At 32.2% G+C, this 23,005-nt stretch overlaps 1 protein-coding gene across 10 annotated transcripts in view; it reads right to left on the bottom strand.

Annotated features, from left to right (window-relative positions):
* LOC136025163 (uncharacterized) overlaps window positions 1-23,005 on the bottom strand; it is a 489,107-nt gene that overhangs the window by 373,440 nt on the left and 92,662 nt on the right. For 4 of the 10 annotated variants that reach the window (XM_065700919.1, XM_065700921.1, XM_065700920.1 and 1 more), the window contains exons 32-33: window positions 18,202-18,275; window positions 847-913 (exon numbers count right to left, since the gene is read on the bottom strand). In XM_065700919.1, coding sequence (XP_065556991.1) covers window positions 850-913; window positions 18,202-18,275 — 138 coding nt within the window. In that variant the 3' untranslated portion in view covers window positions 847-849. Of the gene's footprint in view, window positions 1-846; window positions 914-3,480; window positions 3,553-4,553; window positions 4,649-16,327; window positions 16,443-18,201; window positions 18,276-23,005 lie in introns of all 10 variants that reach the window. The other 6 variants (XM_065700916.1, XM_065700917.1, XM_065700923.1 and 3 more) reach the window with 3 other exon arrangements.

Raw genomic sequence — 23,005 nt, forward strand, 5'->3', positions numbered from 1 at the left:
ATATGAAAAAATAAAGCATTTATTTCAAGAATGTCATGAGACAAAGAAAGAGCCATCATTTAAATCAAAAATATACAGAAATATTCCGACAAATGCCTAGATAGATATCATGCAACCTTTGAATTGACAAAAACTGTCAAATGGAGGGCATATCGAACTCATCATCGAGCACCATCGTAATATTTAGGGACAAAATATGTTTGTAATAGAAAATAATATTTAGCTAGGGATCTAGACTGGCATGAAATGACTACACATGTCACCTTGGCGAATATTCAGAAAATTAAAGAAAATTCTCAAAACTATGCACTTTTCAGTTTTTAGATTGTCAATGCAAATTTAGGGGACAGCAAAAATTTATAGCCGAACAAAAATGTGCAGTCGGGTTTAAAAATAGAATAGTTGTGGGCAAGTCAAGTCATGGCTAATTGTAGAAAAAGCCAAGGCAGATAGTCCAATTTAGTGGGCATCAAGTCATGGTTAATTTTACCCCTTTCATTGCCGTTGTTACCATCTCCCACTTATGCTACACCTCTCATGCATGGCACTACACAATGTCGAACTAGAGTCAACCTTGTTGGAGGGTCTCCCCGGGGAACACACGTTGGTTGACAGTAGTATACTTGGAAATTTTCGACTATGCTTGAAAATTGAGGCTTGAGGCTATTACCAATGGACATTTTAAGCAAAATTTGTAGCCGAACAAAAATGTGCAGTCGGGTTTTTATACGTGCCTTATATTTTGTAGCAGGCTACCGTAGAAACCTAGCAGGCTATTATCAATGGACATATTACCAAGAATTGAAATAGAAAACGCAGCCAACAGGCAACTTAACATTTACATACCTATTAAAATAAATGTTCTTCACTCCATAAACAAGCATTAATGTTGATTTGGTTTTTCATACTGGTTCTGTAAATAAGGAAAACACTATAAGGACGAGTTAGATTTCTCTATAGTAAAATGTTAAATAAAAACGGTTGTCAGTATCCTTTTGGCTTGCTTAGTCATTGAGAGCATAGCTCCCTGGCAACAATTCTCTCCTCATGCTTTTCAACTTTTCTTCCTAGTATCATTTTTTTTACGGGTTAAAACTCAATCTTTTATTTCACGATGCAATAACAGTATAAACTTAACGCACTGTTATGGAATTGTCCTAGACCTAAAGTTGCATGCAATTTTAGTTCGGAAGCTAACACAAAAACTTTGTTTTGAAATTGAAGGGATAAGAATCCAAAAGTTGAACTGCCCGAGGGATATCGCTTTTTAGGTTTTCACGAACAGATGATTAACAAGAATTCAAGTCAAATGATCATAATTTTTTTTATATATTAAATATACTCATCCTGGACTAATAATGATTATAATATTTGCCTCTAAGAAATAGAAGAGGGGGCACAGACAGGAGAAAAATTATTTTGCTTCCTCCCTCGGCCAGGGAAATCCAAGCGTGCTTTGTCATTCAAATTGAAGATAGCAGTATCTTTTTGTTTCAACTAACAAAAATCATAAGAGTTTAGCCAAACGACCATTACAGGAACAAAATATACAATATTCCTTTTTTTAGTATTCCAATTTGTTTTGCTGTTTCAATATGTTTAACATGAAAAAATCATCAGAAACTAATTCGGGACTAAACCAAACGAAACCACACGAAAAAGAATCACAAGAAATCAATAATAGATTTCGAAAATATCTGAAATTGCACTGCCACAATGTACTCGTAAATCCTAATTTAAGTCGAAGATGGAGGGATATGTCAAAACATGTGAATCCATTTCGTATTAGCAAAAAAAATATCAAGGGGTGACATAAGGAAAAATTTTACTTAGTAAACTTTAAAAACTTTACTGTGAAGTCCCTAAACTCAAAGTAACACAGGCAGGAGATAGTGGCGAAGGCCCTGGAGACTACATTGAGGCATAAGAGCTCACTTGCTGCATTATCTAAAAGCTCAAAACAAAAATGAAGAAACAACAGAAACAAATAATTTAAAAAAGAATAATAATTAGCTTCATTCGACATTTCACTTTCATCTAGCATGATCTTCCTGGAGAAGTTATCCCTAAAAGTTTTTCTGTTATCTCTAAAGAAGGTTCATTAGTAGACTAAAACCTTTATATAAGGGGCTATTGACAAATATCTAACAAAACCTTGAACCACAAATCTAGGAATAAAAGAAATCCTATAGTATACATACTAAAATGAAAAAAGGAGATATATAAAACTATTAAAAGAGATGTTGTGCAAAATATTTTTGCTTGTATATGAGCTGGATATAGCGTATCTCAAACTAAAATCAGCCGTGTTTATTCAACAACAAACACTGAAGTTAAAAGCTTTCAAAAAAAAAATTAAATGCTTATTTTAAATCCGTTTTATGCCTGACTATTTAAGATTAAGAGTTTGAGTCAATAAAACAGAAACAAGCAATTTATATGCTCTTAATTATGAAGCCAAAAAGTACAGAAATTAAGACTATTCATGGAAGGATTACAAAATACTTTTTGTTGAAAGTAACTAACAAGGCATAGAATTTTTTATGCAAAAATCAGTCGTGTTTATTTAAAAATCGAAAAAAACTTTCAATTTAATATTCTTTCGAGCCATTTTGAACATAAAGTAGTAATTAATTGCCACAGGCAAGTTTCAGATTAGTTTCCCTTAAAACATGTTGCTTAGTGAACGCAGTTCACGCCTATAAGTCTTGATGACTCACCCTCTTTGCCGCATCTAAAGGAAGGATTCTTGCTGGCAAGAGGAGTTGTGTTGTCAATTTTCAAAATTTAGAGGAAGGGGTCAATAAAAATACCAAAAAAGGCAACTTTCAATGAAAACATTCCCAAGACCAAAGAGGGAGGGGCAATCTAGGCTACACTTTTCTATGCGATTCTCTGGCGCCTCAAGAAATTGATGATGCTTCTGTAAAGCAATCTTTGTTCTTAAAGTGTCTGTTTTAACAAATTTAAAATGTTTCCCAAGAAAATGCTGTCTTTCTGTGAAAAACCATTTTGTCATTTTCAATACTCTTTAATCACTGGAAGACAATACTACATTTAAACAGCATTAGATTAGGAATAGACCTTAAATATAAAACAAAATATGTTACTGATGGTTTTGATATAGCTGGGCAAATTTTTTAAAATGGAAGGAAAAAAAACATGTTAAAATGTAAACATGTAAAATGGCATTAAAAAAACACCCTTTTTGGTAATTCGTTATAAAAACCAAAAATAGACGAATTACACACCACCCCTCCCAGATTTAATACATTTTGTCCCCTTAGCCCAACATTTAAATTGGTTGAATTGGTGCCAATGACTGTCATACAAGGATGGTTGTTCATATAAGGATGGTTGTTCATACAAGGTTGGTTCAACTTGTAAGTCCCTATCATATCAGCGACGGATTGTGAAAATGTAAAAAAGAATCCCTCTAAGACATAAGGAAACGCAAAATCATACACAGTGATGACTTACCTCCATTTCCGACTTTAATGGCATGACGGTGGTTCTGATTATCATTTTCCAACAGGAACGTACGCTCCGGCACTAAAAAAAATTCAACCAATCAGTCAGATGTTTGTCATCTGAGGCCACTAGTAACAATCATTTAGTACTATGCCTCAGAAGGAAAGCAGCAGAAGGTTTTGTTACATAATTTTTCAAACGGTAACTCCTGTTATAATCATAGGCGAAAATTAAGACGTCTAAATTGGCCTAGTAAATGTAAAAAAGAACTATCACTCCTCGTGCCCTTATTTTACACTATTCCCATGCTTGCGTCAGAGCTCAAATTCCCCTAAGCTAATGCACATTTCCTGTGTACAGCGTAAATTCTTTAAAAGCAAAAGCATAAAAAAAATTATGGAGTATGGGAGGCAATAGTGTTTACTTCATGAACTTTTTTTTGTTTTAGAAAAATTTTCACCAAATATTTCGGACAATTCAAGTCCGAGTAATATTAGTGTCCCTTACAAATGATACCCTTTAATTCCTTCAAAATTGTTTTGATAATTAAAAATATAAACGAGATCATAATTTCGTGAGCAGTGAATAAAATAAAGAAATAAAACCTCAACAGCCTTAAACGGTGGAATGGGAAAAGTCCATCAGTTGGTAACCTATTTTCCTTCTTTTTTTTTCAAATATATATTCGCTAATGGTATTTTTACCACTTTTGACCTTCCCTCGGGTGCCAAAACATTTTGGTACTAAAAACATTTCTGTATCTCCAATGCCGGGTCAAAACTATGTTTTTACTGGACTATTAGTCCAAAAAAAGTTAGATGTATACTGAGCCGCCAGAAATAGACATTGAAACGACAATAAAAATGTTGAAGAACAATTATATATTTTTTTGGTACAATTGGTATAATAAAAATTATTTGTCTTGATACAATTAAAAATTATAATATTCAGGAACAAATTTGTTTGGAAAGATTTGGAATAAATTGTTTATAAATGTTTGGAAGAAATTCAGTAAACTTTGTTAAGAGAATGTAAAAGAGCTGCAAACATTTAATATGGCCCCTAGAGGGATAAGTACGCACCTTTGAGATATGAGTGGTTAACAGTATTGGAGTGTATTGGATTTCGTTTTCTATTGGGAACAGTTGTTAACTTGCGAAGAAACACTTCATGACACCTGAAATAAAATCATTTCCGTTAGGGAGTTGACAAGAAATTGAATACATTTTTTGCTATAATAGGGTTGAGGTATCAGAGTGAGCTGAGTATTCTTCGTCATTGAGTGTCGGTAGCAGAACTGGGTAACATCATGTTTCTTGCAGACATAAGATAAAGCACTCCCGTTGTTATTCTTCCACAAGAGAAACATTATAGAAAACGAATTCTTATTTACAACATTGATTTAATATTCACTTATTCCAGCTATTAAAATTTCTTTATTAATTACGTAATATCGAACAGGTAAATACTTTCGAAACCAACATATTTCTGCCATAACGATGACTAACGGGTGCATATAATTTTACAGAACTTTCAAGCTACATGTGCCCTTTAGTACTTCCGTGACCCTTCAAACAAGTCCCCGATTTACTCTGAGCAATTCCGCCTCATAAACTGTAATTTATCAAGTGATGCTTGACAAAGCTTTTGACAAGAAAATATGCTCAGTTCATTCTTCATAGGTTTAGTATAACTTGTAATGATATAACTTAATCACATTAAACATTTTTCTTACCTAAGTTTCCAGACAAAAACCAATCTTCCCAAGGAAAAGCAAAGAAGCCAAGGTCATTTTTCGAATTTCAACAAATATGTCTGAGGACAAAATTCATAAAGTATTCCCATAAAACTTTAAGAAGAATGTAATTCAATTAATTCTATTTCACCTATTTTATTGTTCTCTCTTCATTTATTATTTCCTTTCTTATTTTCATACGTACTACTTTCAGAGGCAACGCTATAATGCTGCCTATAGCAATGGGTCATAAGATTTCAACGTATGATTATATTTAACGAGGCACTGCATATGGTAGGGGTGGTCGTATAAACATCGGAATGAGGTTCATTCGATTGGGAAACGACAATTCTGGTGCCCTTTTAATAGTCAAAAATGATTGGAGGGCTACCGGCCACCCTCCCACCCTCTTTTTCATGAATGGATTCGATCATGATTTTGAAATAGCCATTTTGTTAAAAATATTCCAATGGTCAAATAACTATGCTTCCGGTATTGACAATACCCCAACATACCCCATAGCAAACGCTGAAGTTATACAAGCTACCCGTTGTAGATCAGTAAGATCTAGTCAGTACAGTCAAGCATGATCTAGTCAATACTAGTCAAGTATGATCAGTCAATACAAGTTAGCAACTTGCTTCTCTTGTTTATTTTTTTTTATGACGTATGCTTCTCAATATACGTAAGCTTCGATAATTTAACAACAAACATAGCTTTATTACAGCCATTCAAACATAAAGCCTGTGAGACTTTATTCTAGAAAGCTACGTCAGACTAAAAAAAAAAAGAAAGTGGGACAATACAAAATTCTGAATCCTTAGTAAATTTACGCCCCCTCCCCAACCCCCCGGTATTTTAGACTTACGGAATCATCTGTCTTCTTCCAATATGCCCTCTCTCCTGAAGACAGCCCCGTTGGCAAAAATATATGGGAGACCTCCAGTGTGCGCGCCCAAATGGGAGGCAACGAAGGATTTCTGGAGTTGATTTTGTTAGCCATGACTGCTTTTGAACTACACTTGCGTAATAGTTTCGATTTGATCAAAGCGAAATCAGAAATAATATCATCATTAAAATGCTTGCTCAAAATGTGGAACGAACAGGACTGCTTTCAACTCCTAATTTGGGCTAACAGGATAGAATTGCCAATCGTGTCCACATGAAACAACTGTTTTAACCCAATAACTTTGTTCTAAGGATATGTGAATAAGTTGTAAGCATGTAATATTGCCCTTAGATGGATAAGTACGGACCTTTTAGATATGTGTCGTGAACAGGACTGTATAGACTTTGTTTCTACTGGGAACAGCTGTTAACATGCGAACGCTCACTTCACGACATCTGAAATAAAAAGATTTCCGTGAGAAAGTTGAAAGAAAATGAATCCTTTTTTGCTATAATAGGGTTGAGATATCGGAGTGAGCTGAGTATTCTTCGTCAATGAGTGCCGGTAGCAGAACTAGGTAACAACATTTTTCTTGTAGACATAAGATAAAGCACTCACATTATGATTCTTCCGTAGGAGAGAACAGCTTAAAAACAGAATTCTTAATTAAAACATAGATTAAATATTCACTTATTCTAGCTATTAAAATTCCTTTAATAATTATGTACAATCGAAAAGGCAAATTTTTTCGAGACCACCATATTTCAGCCATAAGGGCTGATAAACTTTACAAAACTTTCAAGCTAGATGCGCCCTTTTGTATTTCCGTGACCCTTTTTTATTATAATATTATTTTTTAAATAAGTTAAATAAGTAAGTTGAACAAATTCTAGACACTTCGATATACCAGGAATTCTTCATTGATTACTGAGGCTGAAGGGCTGAAAAACGTTACAAAACTTTCAAGCTAGATGCGCCCTTTAGTATTTCCGTGACCCTTTTTTATTATAATATTATTTTTTAAATAATACCAAAGCAAACCAGATAACTTTGTGAATCACTTTTGTGAAAATTACAGCTATTATGTTTGTCAGCAGCTCGTGAGATATTCCCAATTAATTCGTTCGAATGCCGATCTAAAAGAGAATGCTTCTAGTTACAAAAGAAAATGAAAAGCAACCTTTTTTAGATCGCCTAGTTCAAATTTTTCTGAACATTAATAGAAAAAGAAATTTGTTGAAAATATTCCGTTTCCCTTCTCCTAATACACTCATTTCAATAAATTGGCATAAGTAGTCAGGTCTCAGATAACTACGATATAGATCAAACAAAATAAAAAAGAATAAGAAGGAAAATTAAGCCCTACATTCTGTCGCATAGAAAAAATATTCAGAAAGAGATAATGGAAAATTCCACGTTTAAAAAAAAAAATATTCAGAAAATTTCTAAAATTCATAATTTGCACAATTAATAGCAACATAATCATCACTAATCTAGACATGATTATAGTATTAACATTACAATATTGGATTTACACTTTCGTTTACACATGAAAGAGTTTGTGATTATATCTATTTTTTAAATTGTCAATACAATTTTTTGAAAAAGCACAGGGGCGTAGATACAAAAGAAAGAAATAATAGGGCCGGACTTTCTTTTTTACATGTTTTAAAAGTGAATTTCTTAATTACGAATTTTGCCGAGAATTGTATTTGGAAAAAGGAGTCCATTGGAAACTTAAAATTTACATACCTTTTATAACAAAAATTCTTCAATCCACTAACAAGCCCCATCGTTGAATTGACCTTTCCTGCTGGCTCTGTAAATAAGAAGAACCCTATAAGGATGATTTAGATTTCTCTATATTTGAAGATCAATCTAAAAGTGATATCAGTATCCTTTTGGCTTGCTCACTCATCGAGAGCTTAGCTCCCTGGCAACAGTTTTCTCCTCATGCTTTTAACTTTTATTCCTAAAATCAATTTATCAGGTAAAAACTATATTTTTTCTATCAAGAGGCAACAATAGTACACAGCGCTGTTATGGAATTGCCCCAAACCTTAAGCTTCTTGCATTAATGATTCAAAAACCAACAACAATTTATATCCACATTATAAGAGTGTCAGAAACAAAAAGGTTCATTCCCCCCTCCTCTCTTGAAGTTTCTCAAAACAAGTCGTCCAGTTGTAATTTGTTATATATTCAATTTTAAATTATGTTGTAAAATGCCCCCTTTTTGAAATTAATTAAAATAATTGACAGAATAAGTGAGGTTCAGAAATTACGGAGATTTGATTTTCACAAATTCGAATAACAACGGTTTCTAAGTCTGGCGTAAAATTATTGTCTTTTTGCTTTGACGAAAAGAGGATTTCCAAGAATTCAGTTCATATAGAAGTATATTCATAGCTTGTATTTATTATACAATTTCTGTATTCACTACATTAATTCAATCGAAACAGATTTTAGCTATTTAAATTATTTTACGGACCTAGGAACTAATTAACAAACTTATGAAAAAACGTAAAAGTAATATAAGCGTTTTCAACATTAAGAGCAGGTGTAATTTTCCATGATTGACTCTATCCCCCTAAAATTACGATAATAAGTCAAGAATGCCTTACAAAACGACTGGGAAAAGAAGTTAAGACAAACATGAAAACATAAGAGTAGATTTAAAATTGAATGAACATACTCATTATTCCCATCGATTCTCCTCCCCAGAATCGCAATAAACGACCCAAGTTTAACCTAAAAAATGTTGGCCTAAAAATGAGCTTCGTTGAGATTCGAAAATCCCCAACTCCGCAAAAATCAATCTACCATATGCTTAAACCCAAGCAGGACTTACGTGTTATTGCGACCACACTTTATTCCTGATCTTTAAGGAAACCGGTTTTCTGTGTCCAATCGAAGATAATCAGCTTAAGCTGAGCGAGAGAAACTGCTTTGCGAGTATGTTTCATTAATATACTTAATATATAGAGGCGGTTAGGTTAGATATTTTATATGATACGTTCTGGGCGTATCATAAAACATGCTAAAGTGTAATCAAAATCTAGTCCAACCTTCAGAGCCAAAATAAAGGGATAGACATCAAACTTATCATCAGGACATATAAGAGAAAAGGTTTTGGAAATCAGTTAAGCTTAGAACAGCTTAAAAACAGAATTCTTATTCAAAACATTGATTAAATATTCACTTATTCTAGCTTTAAAAATTCCTTTACTAAGTACGTAATATCGAAAAGGCAAATTTTTTCGACGCTACCCTATTTCAGCCATAAGGGAGACCAATGGGTACAATTAATTTTACAAAACTTTCAAGCTAGATGCCCCCTTTAGTATTTCCGTGACCCTTTTTTATTATAATACTATTTTTTAAATAATACCAAAGCAAACCAGATCACTTTGTGAATCACTTTAGTGAACTTCCAAGCTAGATGTGCCCTTTCCTACTTCCGTGGCCCTTTAAACAAGTCTCCGCTTAGGTCCGAGCAACTCCGCCTAATGAATTATCAAGTTTCAGTTTACCTACATTTGAAATGAATATGTGTTAAGTTCGTTTTCAGACTTTGAATAGAAATAGAATCTGATTACACTAAAATATAATTGAATTTGAAAGAAAAAGACTTGACAAACATTTTTTTAGAACAATACCAAAGCAATGCAGATCACTTTGCGAATTACAGCTATTATGATTGTCAGCAACTCATGAGATATTCCCATTTAGTTCGTTCGAATGCCGATCTTAAAGTGAATACTTCTAGTTACAAAAGAAAAGAAAAAACAACCTTTTTTAGATTGGCTAGTTCAATTTTTTCTGAAAATTAATAGAAAAAGAAATTTGTAGAAAATACTCCATTTCCTTTGTCCCGTATATTCCCCGTATCACTTTTATCAAATAGAGCTTGGTTACACAGCTCTATTTGATAACAGAAATTCTCAAATAAATCAAAGCAATTCTGAAGTCGACTAAATCACCATTCTCTCGTTTTCAGGGGATTACCCACAACAACCTGGTCTGAGTCTTTTCTTCAATTCTTTGCTGAAGCCCATAGAATGTGGCAAACTGTTTAGATAAGTAGCCGTATTTATTTATTTCGTTTTCTTAAATGAGTATATAAAATAAACCATATTTAAAAAAAAACTATCGGGGCACATTGTAATATAAAAAAATGAAATACGATAAGAATACCTAAAAACGTAATTTTCAAAATCTATGGGGAGGATGGGTCTGCTATAAATAATATAGTTGGTTGTATAATTAATAGTTTGAGTAATTTTTATTCAACTTTTTCAAAATTCCAACTTTTGGAAACTATTTTTAAATAAGATAAAAAAGACAATTTTATGTATTACAAAATAGTTAGAATTATGTTTTTCAGCCAGACTTTCAGCCAATAAAAAGGCATATATTAGAAGCTCCATTCTTTGATTTCTAAACAACATTGTATAGAGAGAAACGATCTGAAAAAGATCGTTTTTTCCGTTTGTTTTTCAAACAAACGGAAAAAAGAACTGTAAAAAAAGCGAACGAAGGCAAATACATAATTTAAGAGTCTTAAGATTTACTTACTTGGAAGCTGGATGGCATAGTGTCATAAGAATCCTTTGTACATTTTACTGGTTGAGCTTTCTTAAAATGTCTCTATGAATGTTCACGCTGACAAAATTACCTGGATATTGAAAAAATTAATAGTATATAGAGAAAAGAAAAATTTTGACACTAATAACTTACCTAAAAATACAGTCAGTCAAAATAAATTAGCAACATAAAATCATTCAGACATATGCTTGTCAATAATGCATCATTTAATAACAATTGCGGATATATATAGGTTTTCTTACATATATGGGCAAAAACATGCGAATGTCTCCTTTCTCGGAAAAATAATCAATACGCAGATCCAGAACGTGGAAAAAAGGAAATGCATTATTATGGATGATTGAGGGCGAGATAAATAGTTGCTTTTAAGTCTTTGATTCGATCAATACAGTAAGAAGCCAAAAGGGTGTTCAGCTCAAAAGGGTTAAAACAATTACAAGGATATCGAAAAGATTTGAAGTGTTCAGAAAAGAAATGTTTTGACACTTATAGCTTACCTAAAGTATAATCAGTCAAAATAAATTAGAAACATAAAATCATTCAGACATATGCTTGTCAATAAAGCATCATTTACAACAATTGCTGGTATTTTTTTTTTTTTTTTTTTTTTTTTTTCAGAGATCTCAGAGAGTGACAGGCGAGAGAAGAGGAAAACTTGTATTTCCTTGCTTTGTTTTTTGTTCCCCCAACGCAAGCGGGTTGCAAAATATTCGTATTATGCAATGCTTTATTATTATTTTTTTTCTATTTTTTCGTAGTAAATATATCCTCTTATTTTATTTATTTATTTTCTATTTTTCAAAATTTATTAATGAAATACATATTGCCTTTACAAACAATTAAATAAACTTTATAAAGTTTAAATAATATTTATACTTCAAAAGTGCACCTCGGATATATTTCTATAATTTAGAGGGAGAGGCAATAACTTTCCAAAGAATGAAATTAGGGGAAACGTGACTAGTAATCTAAAATAAGTAAATACATAAACAAATAAATGAATAAATAAATAAAAGTATTGCAGCAACCAAATAAAAATACAGAACTTGAAAAAATACAAAGATATACAAATATTGTACGCTTATAAAACTAATTACCGTGAAAACTGACAATATGCAGTAAGTTGAACAAATTCTAGACACTTCGATATACCAGGAATTCTTCATTGATTACTGAGACGGCCTGAAATCACAAAATGATACTTAAATACTGATTTACAACAAGCTTAAAATTTGACATTTTATCATAAAGCGATCAGTGGTAGTGACGAAATGATATCATATTCATATCAACCACAGCATGTTATACATCATTTCAAATCAAATGGGATTTTAGTTTGATGAACCATTAGAAAAAAAGACGAAAATGTTGAATCTACTCAACTAGATTCTGATTGTAAATAAAAACAGGCTATCTCACGTTCTGAAAAGCCAATTAAGTTTTCTGATTAGTCAGTCATAATAGAACATATTTTTTCTGTTTGAAGGTCAGAACAAACAAGACTTTGTGTGATAGAAAAAAAGCTTTTAGAAATGAACATACACTTAGAATTCAAATAAGGCATATAGAATGTGCTTTGAACCTTACTGTCCTGATATTTTATCAGGTTAATGATGACTTGATGACTCTTGTCCTGATATTTTAAGTTACCAACAAATTCTGCAATTTTTTAGCAGATTAGCATACAAAAAATAAAAATTGCAATTAACTCTTTTTTCAAAAGATATTTTCTTTTTAAATTTATATAGCCCAGTGTGACTGCCCAGTAAATAGCTAGTCGACTGGGGATTAAAAAAATTGGGCCTTCTTTTTTCGTATTGAAAAATTGCTCACGGCCACATTATTGGAATCTATTCCTTCATTTTGTTGATGACATCCAAAAGACAAGGGAAATTGATAAGAGACGAAGCTAAAGTTTATTTGGATCCAACCAAAGATTTTCTAAAAGTGAAAGGTATTTTTGGATCTTTTTTGAAATTATATAACAGTTAAAACAAAGCTAGCTTACAGAGGATAGACATGTAAAATACATTGTCTTTTATCTTAGACCCAATGAAAATAAAAATTCGATTCAAAAGCATCAATGTAATATTTTTATCTGTTTTTTTTATCTTATTACTTGCTATAAATTTTAATTCGTTTTAAAACATGAGATGTCGTTATTTTTCTTCTTTTTTTGTCTCAAAAAACTTGAGCTATTCAATAGTTCGTTACACTCTTTGACCCACACAGAGAGACCAGAGTTGACAATCGAGTTTGCAACACTGTAGCTTATCAGACGAAAAAATTAATAAGAAAATATCTCGTTAAACCAACAATTAGCACAAGTTTAAATTATCACCCTTCAAATAAATGTTTGTTCCGATTTAAAACAATATTTACAAATAAACATGTCAAAATTTTGAGAAATACATGAACTTTTGTTTTGTTTTGTATAAAAAACACATCTCTATTACATAATTACGTATTTCAACAGTGCACACTTTATTAATTTGAGTTAACAGATAATTGGTCTTTATTTCAAAATTCTTTTTTTCTTAAAAATCCCATAAAGCGATGTTTTGCAGATAAAAATACGCAAAACCGCTTCATAATATTGCTATAATGATTGATATTACATAATAATAGGTTAAGTCAGAATAGAAAAATAGCACTTTTCCTTATTATATAAAAATTATGGTTGCTCCCTTCGAGGCACTCAGTAAAAAACGAACACTGGTCCATAGCATTATACATTAGACTCAATGCACCTATATACCAGGTGTATAGCCACAGAGCCAAAGATGCCCTGTCTTCCAATTCAAAATGGTTGCATTTTCTTTAAATTTATTTTTATTTTTCACGTAGAATCTGCCAATTAGTTGGAATTCCCCCTCCTCCGCATTTTTAATGTCTTGATTTGAGCATCAATAGGGGGATCAGTTGACCTTATCAATTGAGCATCAATTGATTTGAGGGAAAAAGAAAGCCAATATGAAAGTGAAATTCCCTTCGTGTGTGCAGGTTATATGAGTACGTATATAAATAAATACAATCAAACAAGCAAAGGGAAAGCTAAACTAATCTAACATGTACAGTTTAGAAATCTAGAATATTACTTACTTGATCTCCATGCAGGCTGGGTAGTGACGGGTGTCTAACTTCCCCCCTGCATATTTAACTGGTAGAACTTTCTTTGTGTCCTTAATGAGTATTTCAGAACTTTCCTGAACTTTCTTTCCCGAGTGTTTCGCAGAAAAATCTTCTGAAAATGGGAATGATCATTAATGTATAGAAAAGAAATGCCCCAGGACTTAAAATTTACCTAGACTGTAATCAGTCAAAGTAAATTAGCAACATGGAATCATTCAGACATATGCTTGTCAATATATACATCATTTAACAAAAATTGTTCTTCTTCGTGTGGGTAACAACATGGAGATATTTTCTTCTTTTTGGCCATATTGCAAATACCCAGTATGGGTATTGCTTAGCCTTTTGGCTTGCTTAGTCATTAAGAGCATAACTCCCTAGCAACAATACACACCACTACAAGCAGGACACCAAAAATATTTCAATTGAACTAATGGAATTTGAATAATTATCTTTTTCAATAACGAGAATAGAACACAAATATGAATTAAGGAAGTTAAAATTATGATTAGCTCTAAAAAAGAAGTCTAATGCAAAATATTTACCTAAATTTGACTTTTATACATTCAAATTATTTTTTCTATAAAGAACTTAATTTTAAAGCGCAAAAGACAATGAAATAAAAACAGCTATTACCCCCTGGGCCCATTTTAGGTCTACTGATACCTGAATTCTTTAATTTTCTAAGATCTTCCCTTTGGTTGTGTCAAATCTCCGTAACTAGGTCTAAACTTACCCTAAAAACCACGGAATTAAAACCCTTACAACTTTCAGGTAATAAGAAAAAATCGACAGACTAAAAAACATATCGTTCTGAAAAACATTAACAACAGCTTTTGCCATACGATCCAATTTTACGTCTAAGCATACCTTGATATCACAATTTTCTAAGATTTTTCTTTTATTTATTTAGAAATGATATTGTTTGTAAGATCCTTAATTTTGTAATGCTTACGAAGTTGTATAAACTTCCGCACATTCAGATTAGCACTTTAAAATCGCTTTTTGTACCAATGAGGCACTTTCACATTGATACTTGAAAACAACATTAAGATCAACTTATCCACCATAAGGCAAATAGACATTAGATTGTTTAATAATTTCGTCATTTTAATTAGCGAATCGTTAAACGATACCATATTTTCCAATATAAATGGGACAAGTCGAAGTCATTATTATTGATTTTGGATCATCCCTAGGGTTTTAGCTACAGTTCACAACTGCAACTTCACCTGGATATTTTCAGAACTGGGGAAAGAGATGTTCATAATTAGTTGAGTTACATAAGCCCTTACTATTTGTGATGAATGGTAAACGTAAGCCAGTAATTGGATCCTAGAAATAATCAGGAATCAGCAACAGCCTCTAGTTTATCATCATTTGGTGAAGATTAAGAATATATCTCTAACGCTCATAAAGCTTGAACAAAATATAACCATATCTATCGTAAATATAACTAAGTTTAAGCTTCTTAGGCTAAGACTCTAGCCTAATAAGATAATTAAGACAAGTTAAAGCTTATCAGCACAATATTACATCATGAGACTGATACAAGAAATCCATCTTTCTCAAAAAAAAAAAAGAAAAAGAAATCACTGTAGCCTAACATAGAGAAAACTTGACATGGAACGGTTCACCCAAATGCTCTCGCATGGTCTAATTAATCTCCTTTTTGACCCACGGGTTTATCAGTGCCGAACGAACAGACAGCTATGTCAGAATTTTTAAGCAGCCGTTTTAATCGAAAAGGAGGCCCATGAACCGGGGCAAGGGCCCAAAGTTATGAAGAGTTGCTCATTTTTGGTAGGATTATTTCCGAATAAACCTAGCCTTGTTAAATATTTTGAAATAACGATCTTACTTGTTATTTTCCAAGAGTATTCTAGATTGTTTGTAAGACAGAATTTTACACAAAAAAAAAATAATACAAAAAAGGATATTAAGCATTCCTTCCCTTCTTAACGCAAATGAAAAATTATGCAAACTATGCTCTGTGTCAAAAAACTAATTATTGAACTTTGGAAGAAACTTCACCATACTGTAACATTTTGACGAGTATAGCCAATTTTGAAAGAGCAGATGTAGTTATGCATAATTAATGGATTTTGAGCACCTACGACTCTAAAATTACAATAGCAAGGAATGGTGAAACTGAGTCATAAGTAACAGGATATTAGAAGGAGGCTTTATAGACCAGACATTACGAGATCTAGTGGCCTTTTCAGGAGTTGGAAGATATTTGGGAGTCTAAGTACATCTTATTTATTTTTGATCCTCCAAAGGGTTTCAGCTTTAAACGAAATAATGAAACATGTTCCGAATGCCTTAAACTATTTCAATGAGCAATTAAAGCAGAGTATTTTAATTCTTGGTGCACTCTTTCCATTTTAGGAAGATTTGGCCCAACATTGGAAACCACTGAGTAAACAATAAAACATCAAAATACCAAAAATATGGATACTGCAGGTCCAAAAAATAGAAGGTTTACTTACAAGGAACGATCACTTCCAAATTTAAATCCTATGCTTCGAACCATAATTGGTGAGTGTAAAAACGGCGATATTCCACTTCCAACTAAAATACAGGAGGTATTTAACCTCCATAAATCTAAGAATATAAAAAAAATCATATACTATGCGTACTAAAATTAAAAAAAAGGAGATATATAAGACTATTAAAAGAGAAGTTGTGCAAAATACTTTTGCTTATATATGAGCTGGATATAGCGTATTTCAAACTAAAATCAGTCGTGTTTATTCAACAACAAAACTGAAGTTAAAAGCTTTCAAACCAAAAAAAAAAAATTCCAAATGCTTATTTTAAACCCGTTTTATACCTGACTATTTAAGATTAAGAGTTTGAGTCAATGAAACAGAAACAAGCAATTTATATGCTCTTAATTATGAAGCCAAAAATTACAGAAATTAAGACTATTAATCGTATTACAAAATACTTTTTGTAGAAAATAGCTGAAAAGGCATAGAATTTTTTATGCAAAAATCAGCCGTGTTTATTTAAAACTCGAAAAAAAATTAATTCAGTATTCTTTCGAGCTATTTAAACAAGAAATAGTAATTAATTGCCACAGTTTCAAGTTAGTTTCAGTTTCAGATTAGTTTCCCTTTAAACGTGTTGCTTAATGAACGCAGTTCACGCCTAACATTCTTAATGACTCACCCTGGTCCCTGGAAGGGATCATGTTGGCAAGAGGAGTTGTGGCGTCAACTTCCTAAAATTTAGAGGGGGGAGGGGAGGGGGTTCAATGACAATACCAAACAAAATTGCGACTTTCAATGAAAATATCCCCAAGACCAAGGGGGGGGGGATCGGGTGTACACTTTTCTATGCGATTTTTGGTGCCTCAAAAAATTTATGATGCTTCTGAAAAGCAATATTTCTTCTTAAAGCGTCTGTTTTAAAAAATTTAAATGTTTCCCAAGAAAATGCTGCCTTTCTGCGAAAAACCAGTTTGTCATTTTCTATTTTCTTTAAAGACTGGAAGACAATACTGCATTTAGGAAGCATTAGATGAGGAATAGGCCGTCAATATAAAACAAAATATGTTACTGATGGTTTTGATATAACTGGACAAATTTTCTAAAATGGACAGAAAATAACATGTTAAAAATTATCCACATCCTTCTCTAGCTTAATTATATTTAATGCAGATATTCCCATATATTGATAGATCTGTATGTCTAAAGGCGGTTATTACAAACAAGCCCTTGTAGTCTAATAGATCATAAACAGCCAAAGATGTCATAACTGAATAAAGCATATCAACATTTTCAAATCCACAAAAATTTAATAAAAGGAATCCAGCACTGAAGAAAAAACTGTATTGTAGTAAATAAACGATTAATAGTCCAATTTCAAATTATTTTAGGAGATAGGTTACAGTATGTCATAGTTTCTTAAATTAAATTCTTTGAAGTTGCTAAATTAAAATGTAACTAAGTATTGAGCTTTCCAAGGCTTGTAGTAGCAAAAAAAATATTTGCAAAGATGGTAGATACATCCCCCAAGAATGGTAGATCTATCTCCGGTGTTCTATGAGAAGGTCATGTCCCATCCCTTATATTTTTACTCCCCTCCCAGATTTAAAAAAAAGGGCCTTTTTGGCATTTCTTTGAACGAAAAATGAAAAAAATTTCCCCCCGTCCCCCCACCTCTCAGATTTAACACATTTTGTCCCCTCAGCCCAACAATCAAATTGGCGCCATTGGCGATCATACAAGGATAGTTATTCATACAAGGATGGTTCAACATGTAAGTCCGTATCATATCAGCAACGAATTGTGAAAATGTATTAAAAAAAAAAAAAAGACAAGAGGGAAAGCAAAATCATACAACGGTGATGACTTACTTCAATTTCCATGACTTTAATGGCATGACGGTGGTTTTGATTATCATTTTCCAACAGGTACGTACGCTCCAGCACTAGAAAAAAATTCAACCAATCAGATGTTAGTCATCTGAGGCCACTAGTAACAATTATTTAGCACTATGCCTCAGAAGGAAAGCAGCAGAAGGTTTTGTTACATAATTTTTCAAACGGTAACTCCTGTTATAATCATAGGCGAAAATTAAGACGTCTTAATAAAAAAAACTAAATTGACCTAGTAAATGTAAGTCAAAACTATACTACTTATGCCCTTATTTTAAACTATTCCCATGTTTGCGTAAGAGCTCAAATTCCCCTAAGCTAATGCATGTTTCCTCTGCACAAAGTAAGTTCTTTAAAAGCAAAAGCATTAAAGAATTATGGAGTAGGGGAGGCACAAGTATTTACTTCATTAACTTTTCTTTTATTTTTTGTTTTAGGAAAATTTTCGGAAAATTCAAGTCCCAGCAAGATTAGTGTCCCGTTCAACTGATACCCTTTAATTCCTTCGAAATTGTTTTGATAACTAAAAATATAAAACAGTTCTTAATTTCGTGAGCAGTGAATAAAATAAAGAAATACAACCTCAAGAGCCTTAAATGGTGGAATGGGAAAAGACCATCAGTTGGTACCCCATTTTCTTTTTTTTTTTCAATTGCATATTCACAAATGGTATTTTTACCACTTTTGACCTCGTCTAGGGTGCCAAAAACATTCCAGTTGCTCCTATGACGGGTCAAAACCAAGTTTTTACTGGACTATTAGTACTTAAAAAAAAAGTTAGATATATACTGAGCCGCCAGAAATAGACATTGAAACGACAATAAAAATACTGAGGAGCAAATTTCTTTGGAAAGATTTGGAACAAATTATATATAAACTTTCTATAAAATAATTTTTTTGAAAGGCATGGGCATCTTTGGCTCTGTGGCTATACACCTGGTATATTACACCTATGGACTAGTGTTTGTTTTTTACTGAGTGCCTCCAAGGGAGCAACCATGATTTTTCATAATAAGGACAAGTGCTATTTTTCTACTCTGACTTTAAATATTTTTATGTAATATCAATAATTATAGCAATATTATGAAGCTGTTTTGAGTATTTTTATCTGCAAAACATCGCTTAATGAGATTTTTAATCTGCTTTTAAACTAAACTCTGCAATTTAAACTTCTGCTATTCGTTGGTTTACCGAAATATTTTCGTATTAATTTTTTGTCTGATAAGCTCGGTATTGTAAACTCGATTGGCAACTCAGATCTCTCTGTGAGTGTCAAAGACTGTAACGAACTATTGAGTAAGTCAACTTTTTTAGACAAAAAAAAAGAAGAAAAAAACAAAAAAACGACATCTCATGTTTTACAACGAAGTAAAGAAATTATTTATAATAAGTAATAAGATATAAAAACCCGGATTAAAAATACTGTTGAATTGATTTTTCTTTTCATTGGGCCTAAGATAAAAACAAGGTCAAATTAGGACAATGAAATAAAAGGACAAATTGGCTTAAGTGTTTACATCTTATTTTACATGCCTATCGTCTGTAAGCTAGCTTTGTTTTAACTGTTATACAGTTGAAAAAAAAGTTCAGAAACAAAATATCTTGTTCACTTTTAGAAAATCTTTGGTGGGATGCAAATGCACTTTAGCTTCGTCTTTTGTCAAATTTCCCTAGTCTTTTGGATCTCATCAATAAAATCAAGGAAGAGATTCCAATAATATGGCTGTGAGCCATTTTCAATGCGAAAAAAGAAGGTCCAAATTTGTTTAAACCCCAATCGACTAGCTATTAACTAGGCAGTCACACTGGGCTATATAAATGGAAAAATATCTTGAAAAAATCCATTTTGAAAAAATCTAATGCTATTTTCCTATTTTCCCAAATAACATTTTCCCATTTTCCAAAAAATAACAGATCAATCAAGTCAGTAATTTCACCAACGATGTCAGGGATTCTTACAAGGAGAAATATCAAGTCTTTGTGCCATGTAAAACACATGTTTTATTCATTGAGGCAAGGCCAACGTAGACCTCATTAATGACCTCATTCTCGTTTACCTCTAGAAGACCTTTCGCCCTTTTTAAAAGAAATTGAACATATTTAAACATTGAACATTTTGAATGGGTTCATTAAATGAATTGAACATACTATCGAGATTCAAATTATAGGTGAAATCATATAATTTAGACCTCATTCCCGTTGACTGTATCAATGACCTCTACACTTTTTATGACAGAAGTTGAGCATATCTAAACATTGGACATGTTAAACTTGTTAATTAAATGAAGTGAGCATACTATAGAGTAACAGGTCTTACCTGAAAGTTGATAAATGAAATTTTTGTTAACGTTCTTAGTCTATCTCCATAGCAAATTTGTCTGGTAAAAAAGGAATCGGATCTAAGGGGTATGTAATTGTACCAATCTGCATTGTAACGACATCAAAACATTAGTGACGAAATCTGAAAAAATAAAAATGAAATAGAATTAAATTAAAAAAAAAAACAACTGAAGTCAGAGGCATTTCAAAAGTAGGATCAGAACGAACGCAGCCAAAATATCAGCATCAAGCTATGACACGACAAATCATCATTAGAAAAAACGGAATAAGATATTGCTTTATTTGTTCTATTTGACATTAGGCTCGTGTATTGCAACTGCTCTCAATAAACTTGATAAATTATTCCGTGATATACCCGAGATATTCAACCACCCAATAAAATATTGGACATAGAAGAAAATTCTTTTTAATAGAGAGATGATCCATGGAGCAGAAGAAGCGAATTTCTGAAAACACCATAGGAGATACCTTTGTTTATAGAAAAAATCTTTATTTATAAATAATCTTAGTTTACTAAGTATCATCAACTTACTTAGATCATCTTACTTGTATCATCATTAAAAAAGAGATTTTATGATTTAATCAAAAAGAGAATATTACCATCTGAACGATCATATGTCGACCCTAGGGGAATTAAATAGAAAAAAAAAACAATTTTTTTTAAATGAAAGTAAGGAGCAATATTAAAACTTAAAACAAACAGAAATTACTCCGTATATGAAAGGGCTTTTCCTCTCAACGCTCCACTCTTTACGCTAAAGTTTGACTCTTTCTCTTAACTCTACTTTTTAAAACAGTAAGAAACTTTAGCGTAAAGAGCGGGGCGTTGAGGAGGAAAAGCCCCTTTCATATACGGAGTAATTTCTGTTCGTTTTAAGTTTTAATGTTGCTCCTTACTTTCATTTAAAAAAACATTGTTTTTTTCTATTTAAATTCTGGACCTTTTTGAATTAATGCATGTTTTGATCTTGGCTCTACACACATAAATAATTACAACAAAATTTGCATATTAATTAATTGCAATTATCGGAAGACTGAGAAAAAAGGAGTGAAGGAGGAGGCCAAGTTCCCCTCCAATTTTTTGATTACTTAAAAAGGCAAGTAGAACTTTTGATTTTTTACAAACGTTTTCATTGGTAAAAATTATACGTAACTTACGAATTAACTTACGTAACGAACTTATATATTCGTATGTTTTTATTGCGTATATGAGGGGGTTCAACCCTCGTCGATACCTCGCTCTTTAAACTAAAGCTTAAATGTCTCATTTAAGCTTTAGTGACTTTGAGCTTTAAGCTTTAGAACTTAAATCACACTCTGAATCACAAAGGCCGTAGAATTAATAGTTAAAATTACTAAAAATACTTCAGCGTAAAGAGTGAGGTATAACGAGGAGGTAAACCTCTCATATGCGTAATAATTTTTGTTCGTTTTAAGTTTTAATGCTGCTCCTTACTTTCAGTAGAAATAGAAACTTTTCATATTTATTTTTTCATTGTTTTTTCAAATAATGGTAGAAAATCTCGCGCCCCCTTCATTGAAATTCTCGATGGGCATAACTAATCTTGATGAAATTTATATATTTAAAATCAGCATTAAAATGCGATTCTTTTGATGTAACTATTAGTATCAAAATTCCATTTTTTAGAGTTTCGGTTACTATTGAGCCGGGTCGCTCCTTAATACAGTTCGTTACCACGAACTGTTTGATACCCAATCACAAGTTGGAAGGAAGAGTGCAGTTTCAATGGAAAGACTTGCAAATTTGACGATATCTTGCGTTGTAGCTTTTCTCAGAAAAATAACTTTGAAAAAGAATTATTTCTATTGCTACGTAAGAACTCCAAAAACGAATGTTCAGTGATTTCGTTTACATACTCACTACACTATCTTTAGCAAAATTTTGCGTTCACTTGAGATAACATCAAAGAAAAAGAATTCCCAAAAACTTCCATATGAAAGTAATAACAGGAACAACATTTTAATATGAATTGAATTTTAAAAATGCATTTTATTTATCTTTTTTTTGTACACAGCCCTCCCACCCTTTATTAAAGATTCCACACTAGGCCAGCTTGTCTTTGGATATGTTTCTAAGACAAAAAACGAAGATTGAGGTGAAATAAGAAGTTCTGACGATGACTATTTCAATACATACTTCTTACTTCAACTTGACTCCGTTACAGGGGTTAACCTATTTGAAACTAAAACTTTTTCGTCTTAGAAAAATGTTACATTAGCCCTCCGTAAATAAGAAACACGTGCTGTTGCTCGTTATGAATGTAATAACGAGCAATGAAGTAATTGGTTAAAATAGAGTAAACCTCAACAATGGCTTAAGAAAGTAAAAGAGACAGGGGGTTACTCGTGCAATAATCTTTTTTTTTTAATGAGCCGCTAGAACAGTCATCCAATGAGCTTAATAAACACTTGGCTAACATAG

The sequence above is a fragment of the Artemia franciscana genome, chromosome 3, assembly GCF_032884065.1.
Source record: "Artemia franciscana chromosome 3, ASM3288406v1, whole genome shotgun sequence".
NCBI classification, from domain to species: Eukaryota; Metazoa; Arthropoda; class Branchiopoda; order Anostraca; family Artemiidae; genus Artemia; species Artemia franciscana.